The sequence below is a fragment of the Callorhinchus milii genome, unplaced genomic scaffold (genome assembly GCF_018977255.1).
Source record: "Callorhinchus milii isolate IMCB2004 unplaced genomic scaffold, IMCB_Cmil_1.0 Scaffold4, whole genome shotgun sequence".
Lineage (NCBI taxonomy): Eukaryota > Metazoa > Chordata > Chondrichthyes > Chimaeriformes > Callorhinchidae > Callorhinchus > Callorhinchus milii.
Genome location: NW_024704745.1, coordinates 57,649,291 through 57,667,074, shown reverse-complemented (window position 1 = coordinate 57,667,074; position 17,784 = coordinate 57,649,291). Strand labels below are relative to the sequence as shown.

General features: G+C 40.1%; 1 protein-coding gene across 10 annotated transcripts in view; it reads right to left on the bottom strand.

Annotated features, from left to right (window-relative positions):
* The window catches only part of dlg2 (discs, large homolog 2 (Drosophila)), a 430,051-nt gene that overhangs the window by 217,357 nt on the left and 194,910 nt on the right, over positions 1–17,784 (bottom strand). For all 10 annotated transcript variants that reach the window (XM_042334109.1, XM_042334110.1, XM_042334111.1 and 7 more), the window contains 2 exons: positions 10,804–10,854; positions 3,214–3,338 (listed from right to left, as the gene is read on the bottom strand). In XM_042334109.1, the coding sequence (XP_042190043.1) occupies positions 3,214–3,338; positions 10,804–10,854 (176 nt within the window). The remainder of the gene's footprint in view (positions 1–3,213; positions 3,339–10,803; positions 10,855–17,784) is intronic.

Below are 17,784 nucleotides of genomic sequence, written 5' to 3'. Positions count from 1 at the left end.
TGACTGACACTTGATATAGAGAAAGCATCAATTCAATTTGAATTTACTGTGCTCAACTTTGATCCAAGAATGCTCTGATCCAAAGAATGCTTGCATTATTTCCTTCTTCAGATTATGAGCCTGAATTGTTACTAACTGCATGATTTTAATAATAATAATAATAATCCTTGCATTTGATATAGCGCTTTTCACGTCGGGAGGACGTCCCAAAGCGCTTCACAGAACACACTGTAAAGTGAATTGACTGTATATTTGTGGGCGAACGCGGCAGCCAATTGCGCACAGCAATGTCCCACAAACACACAAAATGACCAATTTAATTATTGTTTTTGGTTTTTGGAGGGATTATTATTAGGCATGTGGATTAAGGAAACTTGCCCAAGGTTTCGCCCTGTCTGGAATTGAACTCAGGTCTCTCACTTGCAAAGCGAGTGCTCTAACCACTGAGCTACAGGACTTATTTTGGAATAAACTGGGGTCTCCAAAGTGACAGAATTCTGTAAATGTGGAATGAATACCTCTTAAATTTTAATTAACAACAACAACAACTTGGATTTATATAGGGCTCTCCACGCCGGACGGCCCCTCAGAGCGCTTTACAGTTTTGGATCTCGGGACCGAGCCAGGGGGAGGGGGGGGAAGGTGACCAAAGGCGTGGTCGAAAAGAAAGATCTTCAGAGACCTGAAAATGGGAAAGGAGGGAGTGAGATGAAGGGAGTGAGGAAGGCAGTTCCAGAGCCTTGGGGCATAGTGGCTAAGGCACAGCCGCTGAGGGTGGAGTGGAGGACTTGGGGGACAAGGAGGAGGCCAGACCCGGAGGAACGAAGGCAACGGGTACTGTTTTGAAGAGACAGGAGATCAGAGAGGTAGGGGGTGCAGAGGAGTTCAGGGACTTGAATACGAGGGTGAGGATCTTGAAGTCGATCCTCTCTGGGATAGGCAGCCAGTGCAGTCTGGAAGGACTGGAGTGATCGGGGAGCAGAGTTTCGTGCGGTTGAGAATGCGGGCGGCAGAGTTCTGAATAATTAAGAAATCAGTCCATGTAGAGGCAGGGTTTAAGTGCTTTGTGCATGACTGGAAGGAATGCTTTTCATTAATCTGACACAAAACGCATTGGCCCTTTAAGTCTACACAATGAAAGGTTCACACAGTCAGCATAACAGGGACGCCATTTATTCAATGTAGTTGGGACATTATTACGTTTTCCTCATAAAAAGAATTGTATCACAGTTCATGATTAAGGTTTTCTATGATACGTTACATGGAGTAAAAGAAGCACTAAGAAACTCCAGGTTCCCATGGCATCATAAAACCAAGAATGAAGTTGAAGCAGTTAATATATTCATTGGAACTTTGTATGGATACCACAGTACCAATCACACTGGTACCATTCATGATGCTCTTCTGAGGTTGGCTTAAAACAAATTGTTGAAACATAATGGACAAATTGAGGGGACCTGGTAGAAGTGTTTAAAATTATGAAAGTATTCAATTAGTTGGATGTCAATAGGCTGTTTCCAGTTGTTGGTAAGTCAAAACAGAGGGGGCATAAGTACAAGATAGCTCGTAGCCGATCAAAAGAGAATTTAGAATGAATCCCTTTATGCAGAGAGACACGAGAATGTGGAACTCAGTGCCAGAAGCTGTGGTTGAGACAGAAAATATCAATGTATTTAACAGGAACCTTGAATCAAACGCACTAGAAGGGAAAAGAGAGGGGATTAGGAAGGATGGAGTAATAATAGTATAGCCTTACATTTGGTATAGCACATTTACATGCCTCAAAGCACTTCACAGGATATACAGTACTATAATGTGGAGTGACTGTGTATTTTGATGGTGAACATAGCATCCAGTTTCCACAAAGCAATGTCCCACCAATAGCCATGATATGAATGACCTTTTTTTTATTTTGGGGATTGTTGATGATTGCTTACGTACTGTACACACAATTGTGTACACTGAATAGAGGGAATTTTACTCCGTACAAATCTGTGCTAAATCTGCTATTCAAGTGCTGAATGAGAGTAAAAATGGAAAATTTATGCCAGTTGCAATCACTTTGATGAGCACCCAAAACTCACACTTCAAAAAATTAAATTAGGCAATGTAATTGTTTGAAACAAAAGCTGGTTGTATTTATGCGCATTGAAATCATTAAAAAACAAGATAAATTAATATTGTTCATGGAAGACATCAATTACTAGATTTTGTGATAAAATGTAGTTGATTGTACAAAAGAGGCAGATTTCTTTTCTCTTGTTGATTAGATTTAGAAACTGGCATTATCAAATTTATATTAATAAGTTAAATAAGTAATTTTGCAGTGTCTTAATAACCTTCATAACTCCATATTGTGAGGATTGTTAGAATATAGAATGCTTCAAGCAGATGTTGAATAGCTGATGAAGCTTGGGACGACAGTTGCTGGATGCCATTACTTGGAGACCAGGTTTGTGAACACGGGTTCACATATCTAGGGCGTGGTAAATACCCTAATCGGTATGCACAGAGCTAAGCAACTGATGCTCAAACTCCACATTTCTAATTGATGCAACTGGTAGGGTTGTGGGTCCGGGCTATTGAGAAGAAGGATTGTGGCAATGCTTTCACACATTTCATGCTGTGTTACGCTGCTCACTATGAGGCTTGCAAGGACCACCTGGTAGTTATTATCTGCCAGTGAAGAATAATAACTGCACTTGTCAGATGTCTAATGGCCAACTGATCCGCCGCCTCCTCCTTGGTATGTGTTGTGTGTATGTGGGGTGTGTGTGTGAGTGGAGGAGGGGGAAAAGGTTAGGTTATCCTTGGGACTGAACTGGCCTGACAATGGAATATCATAACTGATGTGGTAGTCACAGTAGTCCAGTTCCTGAGGGAAGGCAGGTCCACAATCTGCAATCCGCAGTAGTCCAAGACATTGTTCATGACAGAACTATCCAGTCTGGAACGTTTGCAGAACTTGGAGTGGCAGACCAGTTACTGATGGCAGGGAATCTTTTTTCTATTATTAGTGAGATACCAGCAACTCATATTATAGTGTATGACAGATTGCTTTCTATCCAGGAGTCATATAACAGTGTACAACAGTGAGGAAGAACTATAACAAATTAAACTGCAAATTACTTGTTATTGTTTTAATTATTTCGTTGTCTTATTCAGAGAAAATCTATTGTATGTAAACTTTTAAAATTCATCCAACTTGTGTACCTGAGTCGTCCATCTTCAGCTGCTGCTCCACCAGGGATAATTTTGGTAATAAATATCCCAGGGTCATCTCCAATGTGTGGGTTGTCTATGCCTCCAGCAATACTAAATCCTAAACCCGAATTACCCTGTCAGACAAGCAAATGATATAATTTAATTTAATCATTTTTTATCGACAAAGCCCAGAGCTCATCATGTCTCTTTAATAAGGTTTCACGCTTCAAAAGGACACATTGTGAAGTCTGGAAAGGAGAATTTGTTACAAATACTCTGTATCGGTTAACTACAGAACAGCCTTTCAGTAAGGGTCTAGAAAGGATTGAATGATTTCAATGCCATCCCCAATAGAGAGCAAAACATATTATAATATTTCTTCCCTGTATTTTAATGAGAAGAATATCTTTTAGCAAAATGCATCACAAAATATCACTCTTTATATTGTACATTTACTGAAATTCTGAACTAGAATTCCCATGAAACGATAACTAATAAACAAAACAAGCAAAACCAAGTGAAGCAATAAAACAGACCATAAAGCATTGTGAAAATATGCTCCGCCTAATTTAAAATGAGAAAAACGCACGGACAAAATTTGAGAAAGTTAACACAGTTAATCTATTCAATAGAAAACACTGCTATTCACCATTATATGTTGAGAACATTTATGAAATTTTTCTTTCAAATTAACAGAAGGATGTAAACAAAACATTTTCTAAACAACACCTTTTAAAAAATATAAAGATTCTGGAAGCCTTTTATTTTTGCTCTGTTACATTCAAAGTCCAATATCTGCATGAGTGGCCACCAGCCCCATTTTGGATATCAGGATACCATGCAAAATACATTGTATTAACTTCGTAGAAAAGGATTGCAGAACAGGTTAAGTGACCACCAATAATCAATGAAACTGATTCAGGCATGACATACTAATATTGTAAATCATTTAGATCTAAAACTAGAGACCAGTGGTATTTCTTACATGGAATGCAGATAGGAGGGTATTATTAATAGCTTTTATAGAGAAAAGGTGGGAAATGGAATTAAAATAATAAAGAACTAATACAATACAATGTGTATAATTACATTTGTATAGCGCGTTTCAACATTAAGCCAAATGGCCAACTCCTAGTTCTATAATCACATCAAAAATAGGATGTAAAGCATTCAAGCAAGCAACAAATGTTATCCCAGGAGATATGAATCAACACAGGTACTTTTCAAATTCAATTATTGTGTGTCACTAATTGCGTCTTAAAGTACTGTATTGCTCCTTCCGCTCGGCAGACTCTGGCCTGCTTCAGGTCCCCCGCACTTCCTGCCCCACCATTGGTGGTCGAGCATTCAACATCTCTGCTCCCACACTCTGGAACTCTATCCCGCAATCCCTCTGCCTCACCCCCTCTCTTGCTTCCTTCAAGCCCCATCTAAAGACCTTCATCTTCGACCATGATCTTTTGAATAGTGGAGCTGGGGAGAACGGCAAGGAGTGCATTTGACTAAACCAAGCGGGAGGTGACAAACGCATGCATGAGGGTTTCGGTTGTATTTGGAGTAATGTACAGTCGGAGGTGAGCAATGTGATGGAGGTGGATGAAGGTGGTCCTGGTCAGGGACCGGATGTGGGGGAGGAAAGACAGCGGCAGGTCAAACCGGACACCTAGGTTTGCACACTGGTTCGGTGAGACTGAGGGAGACCACAGGGAGGTTGAGAAGTTTAGATCCGCAGGAGTGAAGACGTTGACAGGAGTCAAGGAGTATGGCTTCTGTCTTGTCCACATTTAACTGCAGGAAGTTTACTCATCCAGGCCCTGATGTCTGTCAGACAAGCTGATAGAACATCGGGGGATTGGGAATTGGAACTGGAGGAGGTAATGTAGATCTGTGGGTCATCGGCATACATGTGGAAGTTTTCCCTGTGTCTGCGGATTACATCCCAGCGGGAGCATATAGGTAAGAAAAAGAAGAGGGCCAAGGATGGAGCCTTGGTGTACCTCGCAGGTGACCGGGCGGGCGTGGGAGGAGAAACCATTTGCCGAGATGAAATGGAGGTGGTTGGTTAAAGAGGACTCGAACCATGCGTGTGCGGTCCCACTAAGGTGGATGAGGGAGGAGAGGCGGTGGAGGAGGATGGCGTGGTTGACTGTGTCGAACACAGCAGAAAGATCAAGGAGGTAGAGGGAGCCCTGTTCACAGATAGAGGGAATGTCGTTCTCGCCAATGTATCCAATGTTCTGAAGGAAAATTATTTTAATCACTCGTCCAGTTTAAATCTTTTCACTGCATTTTAAAACATATCCTCCCCCTTCTACTCTTCTTGGTCTGTCCTGCTCACATCTACCTCATCAATGCTCGTAGCATTTTGAAATCCTGGACTATTAAATCCTACCTATTTATTGCTAAAGAGAACAAGTTCAGCTCTGAAAGCCTTCATAATTATTAGCCCTATGTCCAGAATTATTGCAGTTGTATATTTGAATCCCTCAAATAATTAATTCACTATCCTTTTGAATGGAGAGGACCCAAACTGCAACCAATATTCCAACTGGGACTTCATTATAATAATAATGGAAGTGCTCCAAAAGGATTTACTGTGAAGTACAGTGTATTTTGGAGGTGAATGCAGCAGCCAGTTTGGGCACAGCACAGTAAGATCCCACAATGTCCCAATTGAAAAGTGACAGATTACTAGGGATCTGTACAAGGTTAGTATACCATCTTTCTAATTATTATAAAATGCCCTAAAGATGCAACTTTGTATTTCATTAACTGACATGACAGCAGCTTCACATTGACTGTAAAGCTTAACAAAATAATCAATAATACGTTTGTTCACTTCTAATGGATACTGCATCATTTTGTACACGTTTACTGTTTTTAAGCTCCACTACTCATAGATATCTACCTCTGTAATATTTATATTCATCATATAATTCAACAACAACAAGATTACATTTGTATAGCGCTTTTCACGTCGGGAGGTCGTCCCAAGGCGCTGGACAGTGTACAGCATATCAGACTCAAGCTGGGGTCAGGGGGGGAGAAGGAAGGGGAGGGAAAGGGGGGTAGCCGATGGCATGGTCAAAGAGGAGGGTCTTGAGGCCGGACTTGAAAGAGGCTAAGGAGGGGGCGAGGCGGAATGACTGGGGGATGCAATTCAAGAGGTTGGGGGCAGAGTGGCTGAAGGCTCTCCCACCAATGGTGGGGCAGTTGGGTCGGGGGACATGGAGCAGGCCGGAGTCGGCTGAGCGAAGGGAATGGGCAAGTCGGTAGGGGGTTAGGAGGTCATCGGGAAAAGTATTGTACCACATACACTTCACGAATGTTAAACCGAGGTCCGGTCTGCCTATTCAGGTGGGTGTTAAAGATCCCGAGGCACTTTTCGAAAAGAAAAGGGCATTTCTCCAGATGTCTTGGTCAACAATCGCCCCCAAATAAAATCTGTCACTTATTTCATGGCTGTTTGTGGGACATTGCTGTGTGCAACTGGCTACCGCATTTCGCCCACAAAATACACTCAATCCACTTTGCAGAATATCCTATGAAGTGCTTTGAGACATCTCAACTACATGATAAGGACATGATATATCAAATACAAGGATTATTATTATATTATCATATATATCATGTTCTGAAATCATAAAAGAGATTTTTTTCTGAAGTTAGGGTACGCATTCAAAACTACTTGTGTTCGGTGTGGATTTGTAATGAGATTCATGTTTCTACCCAACTTCCAAAGTGAAAATGCTTCTTGTCAATCACAAGACCAGGTTGTTCCATTTCAGTCCTCCTGAGAATAAGGGTAAATTGCTTTTTCCCAGCTTCTTGTATTTATGAATAATCGTTAAGTAACTACAAAACAAGGTTTTCTTTGATGTTTACAGAGTTTGAATGAGTGTAAATCAAATCTGAAGGGCACTGAAGAAGCAGGTCAACAATCACAGTTTGCAGTTAGATTTGTACTGCATTGCTTGGCACAGCAAGAAAACCGAAACAGAGTGAAATAGAATTATGTAGCACCTTACAGCATGGAAACAGCTTTTCAGCCAATGTAGTGCCAGTGTTTACACACTCCACTCCACTCCTCTTAATACCCTCGCCCATACCCTTCTATTCGCTTGTCCCTCATGTATGCATCGTCTTAAATATGTTGATGCTGTCTGCTTCAATCACAGTTTCTGGGAGCGAGTTCAACATTATTACCACCCGGTTCAAAAATAAATTCCTGCTGGACACCCTTTTAGATCTTCTTTTTCTTCCTGACCTTTAACTCAGCAACAAATGGAAACAGCCCATTAATTTGATTACCTTATCAAATCATTTTCATAATTTTAAGAACCACTCTTGGGTTCCTTCTTAATTGTTTCATCTTGAAAGAAAAAAAAAATTGCCCAACCTTTCTTGATAGCTGAATCCACTCATCCCCAGTAGTTGATCCATTAATCCATATGTATAAATCTATGTTGCACTTTAAGCCAGGCGGGTTTGCAGTATTCCAGAGCAATGCTGATAATAGCACAGCCAGCCTGGCTCATCGGCAGGACCTGGAAGGGCAGACCAGTCACTGGGGACAGGGAGTGAACCCACTCAGCTCCTGTTAACCCTGCAAGCCAAAGCCCTAAAGGGTAGGGTGGTCCTAGCTGGACAGGCAACGAGAAAGCTTGCCAAACAGCAATATCAATGGCAAGCTATGCGGTTTTAGCTAGTTAGACTCCAGCGGTACCTCAAAGCCCATTCTGGGATCGCCAAGCCTTGGCTCTTGCCAATGTGCACCTAATACTTTCTGGAATTAGGTAAGGAGGATGCATCCCTCCAGGGAGAGGATGTGCATACCATTGCAACAATCTATCACTGGAATTTCCATGTAGGTGGGATGCATGGAAATCTCAGTTTGGTTTTCCTAAACATGGTGATGGGTTTCCGCATGTATCAGAAACCCAGCTAACCAAAATAAATCTCTTCAATGATACAACATACTTCCTTTAGTATGGTGACCAAAAGCGCACATAGCACTCCAAATATAGTTTAACCAAGGTTCCAAATAAATTAAAAATGACTTCCCTACTTTTGTACTTAATTCTCTGTTTTATATATTTTTAATGATAAAATAACTTTTCTCTTGTAATTTTAGGAACTGCCAGATATTAAGGAAAGCCTAACAATGTGTTTTGAATATTCCTGTAAATGTTCAAACAAAGTCACCTTTATACAGTTAGATGGGAAAGTGGTAATATAATAATAATAATCTTTGCATTTGATATAGCGCCGTTGAGACCTCACAAAGCGCTTCACAGGATATACTGCAGAGTGAATTGACTGTATATTTTGTGGGCGAAACGTTGCAGTCAATTGTGCACAGCAGTGTCGGGAACTTTCGGGAATCAAACCCAGGTCTCTTGCTTGCGAGGTGAATGCTCTAGCCACTGAGCTACAGGACTTGATGAATATGAACATCAATTAATCGCTTCATACATCAAGTCTAACATAAAATTCAACAAACCACCTCTGAATACCTTATGAAATGGAGTATAGCTGGAGGTCAATAGCTATCACTTTCCAAACTACTGCATATCATTTGGACAGCCTGAAGTACAGTTCATCTAAAGGTTTAGGAACTGAGGTTTTATTTTTAAGAGCCGTACTTTATAGGCCAGAAAAGGATTAATAAAATGTTATGAGAGGCAGGAAAAAGAACAACCTGATTCGTGTCCCTGTTACTTCCCCCAATATAATAATAATCGTTGCATTTGATTTTGCGTCTCCGAGACGTCTCAGAGTGATTCACAGAATATACTGTAAATATATTGTAAAGTTAATTGACTGTATACGTTGTGGGTGAAATATTCAAAATTACTTTAGAAGTAGCTGCTTCAAAAGGCCAGTTATAGTCGTTAGAGAGATATTTGGGGTTTGCTATAGAATGCCAAGCCAAAGCAGTGAGAACATAGAAGCATAAAAGTCTGCAGCGCAGAAGGATGCTATTTGCCCCCATCAAACCTGAACTGATCCCTATACTCCTTCATGCCCCTCTCTTTCACATGCCTGTCTACTTTCTGATTTGGCACTGCATAATAATATTACGAATGTATGTGAGAAAAAGAAGGTAAACATAAACTGGGAATGTCCATGTGCAAAAAGACGTTGAGCTTGTAAATGTAGTCCATGTCTGCTTCCTGATTCAGTTTGTCAGGCAGCCCACAAGGGACAATTCCTTTCCTAACTTAGTTCTAGTCACTGACCCAGACACTATTCAGGGAATGGAGCAGTTGATCCTCCAGGGGATAGTGACCACAACTCAATAACCTTCAATTTAACTTGGGAAAAAACACCAGCACACAACCAAACTCCGGTGTACAACTTTCGGAGGTCAAACGTCAGAGATATGAGAGCTGAGCTAAGAAATAAAAACTGGGAGGCATTACTCAAGGCCAAATCAGTTGAGGATGAATGGACATCCCTAAAGAACATTATTCAGTGCAAACAGGATAAGTATATATTAAACTGCAGCAGGGGCAAAATAAACAAAAACACATCAAAATGGATCAATAGGATAGTAAAAAGGGGGATAGAGAAAAAAAGGCAAATTTATAAAGAGTGTAGGGAGAAGGCAAGAGGATGACCATTGGGCTGAATACAAGACTATAGAGAAAGAGGTTAAAACAAGAGATTATCGAAGATAAAACTGGAAAGGGACAAAGCAATAAATGTAAAACAACCTCCAAAAATTCTTTCAATATTACAACAGTAAGCAGGTAGTTAGGGAATATGTTAAAACACTAAGGGATTCAAATTGGGTTGAAAAAGAGAATTAACAGGAGATAGCAAACATGTTAAATGACTACTTCCTGGAGGTTTTTACCAGGCAGGACATTGAAAACATGTCCCCCAACAGCGACCAGATATTACTTAGAATACTTGTTTTGTAAACAGTGACCCTTAATGTACAGAACATCATTTATGTAAGTATTTTATGAAATGGAAGCTGCGCAAATTGAATCTCTCAAATCTTTCAGGCATCAAAAGGTTAAAAGTATCCATCTCGTCAGTTAATAATAATGATAATAATCCTTGCATTTGATGTTGCACCTTATCAAATTGTCGAGACATCTCAAAAGTACTTCACAGGATATACTGAAAAGTGCAATGACTGTGGATTTTGTGAGCGAAATGCAGCTGCAATCACCCACAGCAATGTCCCACAAACAGCCGTGGGTGGGAATGACCCATTTTATTTGGGGGATGGTTGGCCAGAACACTGGGACAAACTCCCTTCTCTTTTCGAATAGTGCCATGGGATCTTTAAAATCTAACTGAACCGGCACATGGGACCCTGGTTTGACGTTTCATCTGAAGGATGGCACCTCCAACAATACAGCATACCCCCAGCACCGCACTGGAGTGTCAGCTTAGACTGTGTGATTCCAAGTCCCGAAGTGAGGCTTGAACCTACAACCTACTTACTGACTCACAGGCGAGAGTGCTACCACTCAGCCAGGCTGACACTGGCAGTTAATCAATATAATGAATACAAATATAATCAGGTGGCGCCGTGCAATCTGAATGTAAAACCAGCAGTCAAACTCAATCTTGACTTACCCTTTCCAATGTGATTTCTTCAAATTCGTATTCTATTTCCGTTCCATTGACCTTAATGTGAAGAAGGGAAAAAAACACAAATTTTAGGTATTGATTCAAATTGAGAACATTTTAAGCAAGTGTTTCACATTGAGATACCTTCAGCTTTATTCTGATACAGTATTAAATTCCCAAATACACACTCTACCCAAGTGTCATGTTACACACATTAACGTGCAAACCTATATCCTTTATTGACAGTGACTCTTCAAACCTCTACTTGAACATCAGAAACTATTAGGAGGCCTTTCAATGGTTTAAACATTTTTAAGGATTTCACAAAGAAGAGCAGTTTGGTTTCATGGACAGTCCGAAGTACATTGCAGATTCAGAACAAAGCAAGGCTTTTCTTTTGTTGCTAGCACATTGATATTGAAATTAAATCTGTACTACTGTCCTACTGCCAAAGTGTACTTTCTCAACACAGTTGTTGCCACTCCATGTGAGGTGTAATGTGTGATATTTTTCACACAGCAAGTGATGCATCTAAGCACTAATCACATAATTTTCTAACAAAAACATAAAATGCTATTATTGGGAAATAAATAATATAAAAAACAGAATGTTAAATACTGTACAGTGGTACTCCTCCCATTTTCTTTCTTTGCATAAACAAAAAACTGAGGCATTACATTGCGTGAGTAACATTTTAACAGTACAGAGCATCAGTCTAATGTTTTTTAATGGAATCATGCTGCTGCACTATTTCTTTTTGACATAAATAAAAAATGAAGCCTTAAACCATTACCCGTACATCACTGGTACAAGACAGAACCCTAATTGGAAATTTCTGTGTAACAAGTTGATACATTGCTGTTGTCATTGGTGTTATGAACTGATTTTTAGAAGAAATATAAGCTCAGGCACTCCACACACAGTGAAAGCAGAGCAGATAATTTAGCATACAAGATTTTACAGAAGGCATTAGAAACTTCTCAAAAAAATCCTTTTGTTATTTTGAGCTGCATAAGGTATTTTCATCATATACATGATCCCCAACCTAACATAGTTAAAGGGAAGGAATTTCAGTAGATACCCATTTTCACAATCTCCGTAGCACATCACCAAGATACAATTCTTTGATGTTTCAGAGAATCTTGTATACCTCCTCTGAGGCATCAATGAGAATCTTGGCAGTATATTGATAAAGCTCACAGATACCACATTACTATATCTTGGGGTCAAACTACACTCTGGGCTTGTTGTGTGAAAGCAAAGACAAGGGAAAGCAAATAGAAACAGAAAACAAGAGAATAGTGAAAAGAGACAAGACACAGACAAAAGGAACAGAAAATATCACTATCTACAGAGCAAGGTGAAAAGAAAACAAGAAAGAGCGAGAACAAAAGACAGAAACACATTAAAATATTGCATGATAATAAAAAAAATTCTTTTGATATAGCGAGTCATTACGTCGTCGAGTGTAAAGAGTACTGAAGTTATGTTTTGTGGGCGAAACACAGCAGCTAATTGTGCACAGCAGTGTCCCACAAACAGTCGTGGATTGCAGTGACTACATTATGATTATTATTTTGAAGGGATTATTACCCCCGGAAAGCAATCCGACAACCAACTAACAAGCGGGTTCCCCCACCTCCGCAACATCGCCCGGCTCCACCACTGCCTCTCCCCTCAGGCTGCCGAAACCCTCATCCATGCATTTATTACATCTAGGCTCAACTATGCCAACTCCCTGCTTGTCAGCCTTCCCAACTCTTCCCTCCACAAGCTGCAGTTCATCCAGAACTCTGCAGCTCATGTCCTCTCCCACACCAGGATCCATAGCCCCATCACCCCCACCCTCGCCCGGCTCCACTGGCTCCCCATTCCCCAGAGGATAGAATTCAAAATCCTCGTCCTCGCCTTCAACACCTCCATGGCCTTGCTCCTTCCTAGCTCTACGACCTGCTAATCCCATATCAAGCTGTCCTCTCCCTCCGCTCAGCAGGATCCGGCTTGCAGCACATCCCCCGCCTGGCCCGCCTCACGTACCCCGCCTAGCCTGCCCCACCATCGGAGGTCGGGTCTACAGCTTCTCTGCCCACACCCTTTGGAACTCCATCTCCCAGTTCCTTTGTCTTGCTGCCTCCCTTACCTCCTTCAAAGCAGGTCTCAAGACCCTCCTCTTCGACCACGCTTTTGGTCACCCTCCTATCAATACCCTCTCTGCCCTCGGTCCCAACCCCCTGCTCAGGTCCAAATCCCTGACTGTCCAGCACCTTGGGATGTCCACCAGATGTGAAAGACACTCTATTGGATATGTAGAAGTGTACTGAAAAGCAATAAAAGTCTAATCACCAAAGTGACGCTGAAGCAATTAATTAGCTGAAACTTGGGATGGAATATTCTTCAAATTATACGGTCAATTCACTTTACAGTATATTCTGTGAAGCGCTTTGAGACATCGAGAAGACATGAAAAAGCGCTATATCAAATGCAAGGATTATTTTATTATTATTATTCAAATTATTTATTTTGTTATTTTACAAAAAAATGCAAGATACTGCACTAAGACACTGCCCTTTAATTATTTCTGTTGTTTAAGCAGTTTATTCCAACCAAATCCCCATATTCCAAATGCGGCTTTACATCCCCTGCTTCAAATTTTAAAATTGCATGAGAAATTCTGTCTTTAGTTGAAGGCAATAGTTGAGAGAATTCATAAGTGAACACCTGATTCATTTATATTAAATTTTATGAATGATTTAAGGAATTCAACAATTTTCTAGATAAAACACACTTACTTCGACTAAAATTATAAGCCGACAACATTCTTTTACTCCACCCTTCCCCTCCCAAACATGGTCACAGAATACTTGGAGGAACATACTAACTTAATTTAATTTCCATCTCTTTCTAATTTTAAGTCATATCCAACTCATTTTTAGCTCATCTACATATCCAAGTCATTTTTAGCTCATCTACATTTATTCTCAATGAAGTTTGGGTGGAAAAATATTGATAAGCAGATGATCAAATTACTCCCTCCCCATGCCCATCCAGCCCTCAGTTAAAGTTAGATCCTAAAATATTTACGGGCATTTTATGGGAGCTTGATGTGTGAGTAGAACACTCAATCAAAAGATATCAATAAACCACATAGCTGCTGAATATTAATACATGTCGTGTTTTGACTCTCTTGAGAGTTTAGCATGGATGCCATCTATTGTCCCACAGACTATTCAGAAGTCAAGGTTTTTCAAAATACATTTTAACCTCATTCCTTCAATAAATAACAGAATATGCTTAGAAATGTTGTAATAAGGTCATATAAGGGATATCATTATAGAACATTTAGATTGAACTAGTAAGATATACCAAGGGGTTTATAAAGGGAAGATTGTGTCTGACCTAATTTGATTGAATTTTTTGAAGAGGTAACCAAGAATCTGGATAAGGGAGATGCAGTAGATTTTGATTTTAAGAAGGATTTCAATAAAGTGACCAAAATTAAGACACGTGAAATAATTGGGTAGCAAAGTGGATATGAGAATGGTTGAAGGAAAGGTAATGGGGTGAAGGATATTAAGAATTAGTTTTTTTCTGATTAACAGAGAGTAGTTAGCTGTGTGCCTGTGGGATCAGTGTTAAATATGAAGTGGGAGAAAGAATAGGAAATAGAATATATTATATTTGAACAGCAACATTGCGGATTTTTATTTCTGCCTTACATGCTGTATAAAATGGCAAAGGAAAATTGTATTCATTAGCTAGTTAGTTATCCTATTACAATGAACTCCATTTTAATAAAACCAGATGATTCAGTATTTGATTTATTTTTCTGTAAGGAATCAATGAACCTACAAAAAAAAGCAGGAGCAGATTGTAGCTATTAAGAGACTGAAGTATATTTCTCTGGGGTTTACTTCAATTAACTGCTCAGAATAATTTGACATTTTTTTCATTTTTTCAGAGCACATTAAAGTTCCTTCAACGACAATTCAGATTTCATTCAAATTTGAATCACATGGAATTCATTTTCCAATCATCAGTACATTTACCAAGCTGGTCAGTGTGAGTTTATAATTGTAAAATTCCATTATAAGCTTACACTGTCAAGGTCAGCAAGAATAAGACATCCATCTACAAAGGCAAATTACAGAAGATGAGAGAATTACATCCTCTTACAATATTAAATTAAGTAGATGGTAAACAACATAGACTGTGCTTTATGATGGAAAAACTATAAGATTCTCATCTGAAGAGATCAATCCCAAAGAAGCAGTTCACATGAGATTAATTACATCTACAGATCATTTGAAAAATTGGCGTCACATCTAGTGCTGTTCCCCATGTAAGTGCCTTCCATGCAAGGCTGCCTTTACATTTTTCAAAGCTGCTGTTAACAACCTGCACAAATACAAGCAGGGCCAACCAGCCAGCAAATAATAAAAGGGCTGGAAAAATACAAACTTAGTCTATGCATTCCTTTTATTTTATTGAGAACCTAGGATGAAGTCCGTAATTCAGTATAAAACCAAGCATGAAAACAGGATCAGAGAAGCAAGATAAATCATGAAGAAGTGGTTAGATAACACCTAGATTGTGTTTTAAAAGCCTGCAGATAGTATGAAGAAAAGAAGACTTAGGCACATAAACAGTGAGGTCTTGAGAGAGAATAAATTGGAAGTATGATATGCTGCAATAAGTTTTGATATCAATCCAAAAAGGATGCTAAGAGGAGGAACATAAGTTTTGTTTTCTACTTGGAGAATAACCAGAGTTGTTCACCGAAATCCTGCCGCATTTTTATGGCACTATCTACAAAGAACAATTGCTGAAAATCCTTCCCTAAGAGATCTGTATTAAGTGGTCCACATCTTGAATGGGAGTCTGGGTTCTGCCACGTTTAAGGTTTTGTGCTACTTGTTTGGGGGGCCGCTCGGGTGCTTGACACATGCAGAAATCCATTCCCATGCTGAAAAATATCTAAACCACACTTCACATACTTATACATGGAAATTTTTCGTTGATCATAGATGCACCCTGTTTACCTAAGATGTGTTAGATTGGCTCAGAAGGTCTTTCCTCTCTCAGTCAAAGGTTGTGGGTTGAAGCCCCATGTCAGAGTTTGAACTCACAGTTTAAGATTATACTCAACCAAATTTGCATTTATATAGTGCCCTTCACACAGCGTAGCATCTCAGAGTGCTTAACAATATTGGAGCTTGATGCAGAGCCGGAGAGAAAGTGGAGGTGACTGTGTGCACGATTGAAAGGGAATGTATTCCTAGCTGGAAAGGCAGGACAAAGCTTGTCAGTCAGTGCTCCCAATGTTACGGGAAAGACAGGAAAAGAGCATGAAGTGATTGGTAAGTGAGTGTGAATCTTGAAACTCGTCCTGCAACAGGGAACCAATGGAGCCTGGTAAGGACTGGGGAAATTCACTTGACACTCCAGTGTACAGCTGCATTGTCAGAGGTGCTGTCCTTTTGGATTAGATGTTAAAGATAGGGTCTCATCTGCCTGTTCAAGTGCACACTAAAAATCTTATGGCACTAACAAAAGATATGGGAGTTTCTCCTACTGTTCTGGTGAACAACTCTCTAGATAGATTTGGCTCTTCACATCAGGGGTGTTTGTGGGACATTTCTGTATGCAAATTGTCCTCCACATTCACCTACAAAATACACAGTCATTACACTTTACAGTAAATCCCCTAAAGTGCTTTATGACATCCTCCTGCTGTGAAAAGCACTAAATAAGATGCAAAGATTATTATTTTTGATAATAGAGTTCTGAAAAGTATTAGGTGGAGGTTGGCAAGAGACAAGGTTTGAAGTGCATGTTGGGGTATTGCTGGAGTTAAAACTGCATAGATTAACATTGGGAGCACTCTCTGACAAGTTTGCCTCCTTTTCCAGCTAGGAATAGTCTACCTATTAACGCTTTGACTGGCAGGATTAATATAATACAAAATAACATATGTATAGTATAGCACCTTTCACATTGAGAGGACGTCCCAAGATAATGGGAGCTGAATAGGAAGATCTCTGTCCCCAGATCTGTACTCCAAGTCCTGCTGATAAACCAGGCTAGCTGGTTTGTTATTGACAGTACTGTTGCAGTACTGAGTACTCATGTGGCTCAGAAAATGGACTATCAAGACCACCACAGAGGACCAATTCAAATTCAACATTTCATTGCCAGGCACTGAGGCACTGCGCAATGGACTGCTTACCCTCTTCCTCCGGAGGATAGTCACTAATTTGACCCTGTACTGAAGGATGTGATGGATGAGTGACAGTTTCATGGCATCCACTGCAAGTGGCTCATTACCTAACTCCCAGATGTCCACTAGTATGGATGAGGTTTCATCTTTGAGGTTACTTTGTGGAGGCTTGTAGCTCAGTGGTTAGAGCACTCGCTTTGCAAGCGAGAGACCTGAGTTCAATTCCAGGCATAGCGAAACCTTGGGCAAGTTTCCTTACTCCACATGCCTAATAATAATCCCTCCAAAACCAAAAACAATAATAAATTGGTCATTTTCAATCCATGACTGTTTGTGGGTCATTACTATGCGCAATTGGCTGCCGCGTTCACCCACAAATATACAGTCAATTCACTTTACAGTGTGTTCTGTGAAGCGCTTTGGGACGTCCTCCCGACGTGAAAAGCGCTATATCAAATGCAAGGATTATGATTATTATTACTTGTGGCCAGTTGGCAAACAACTGTTGTGCAGAGTTGGCCTGCTATTGTGGCACCATAGACACTATGCTTTGAGCTGTAGAGATTATAATAAACTCTTTGAGCGAGCTTGAACTGCAGACATGCTTCAAAATAAAGCATGATAGCATCCTGAATACTTGCCAAGTTAGGTACAGTGCCATTTCTCAACAGTTGGAGGAAGTATACTGAAGGTGAATTAATTTAACTCACTGTTACATATGGGTGGAATAACTCTACTTCACTACTTCAGTCTGATTCATCACTCGAATG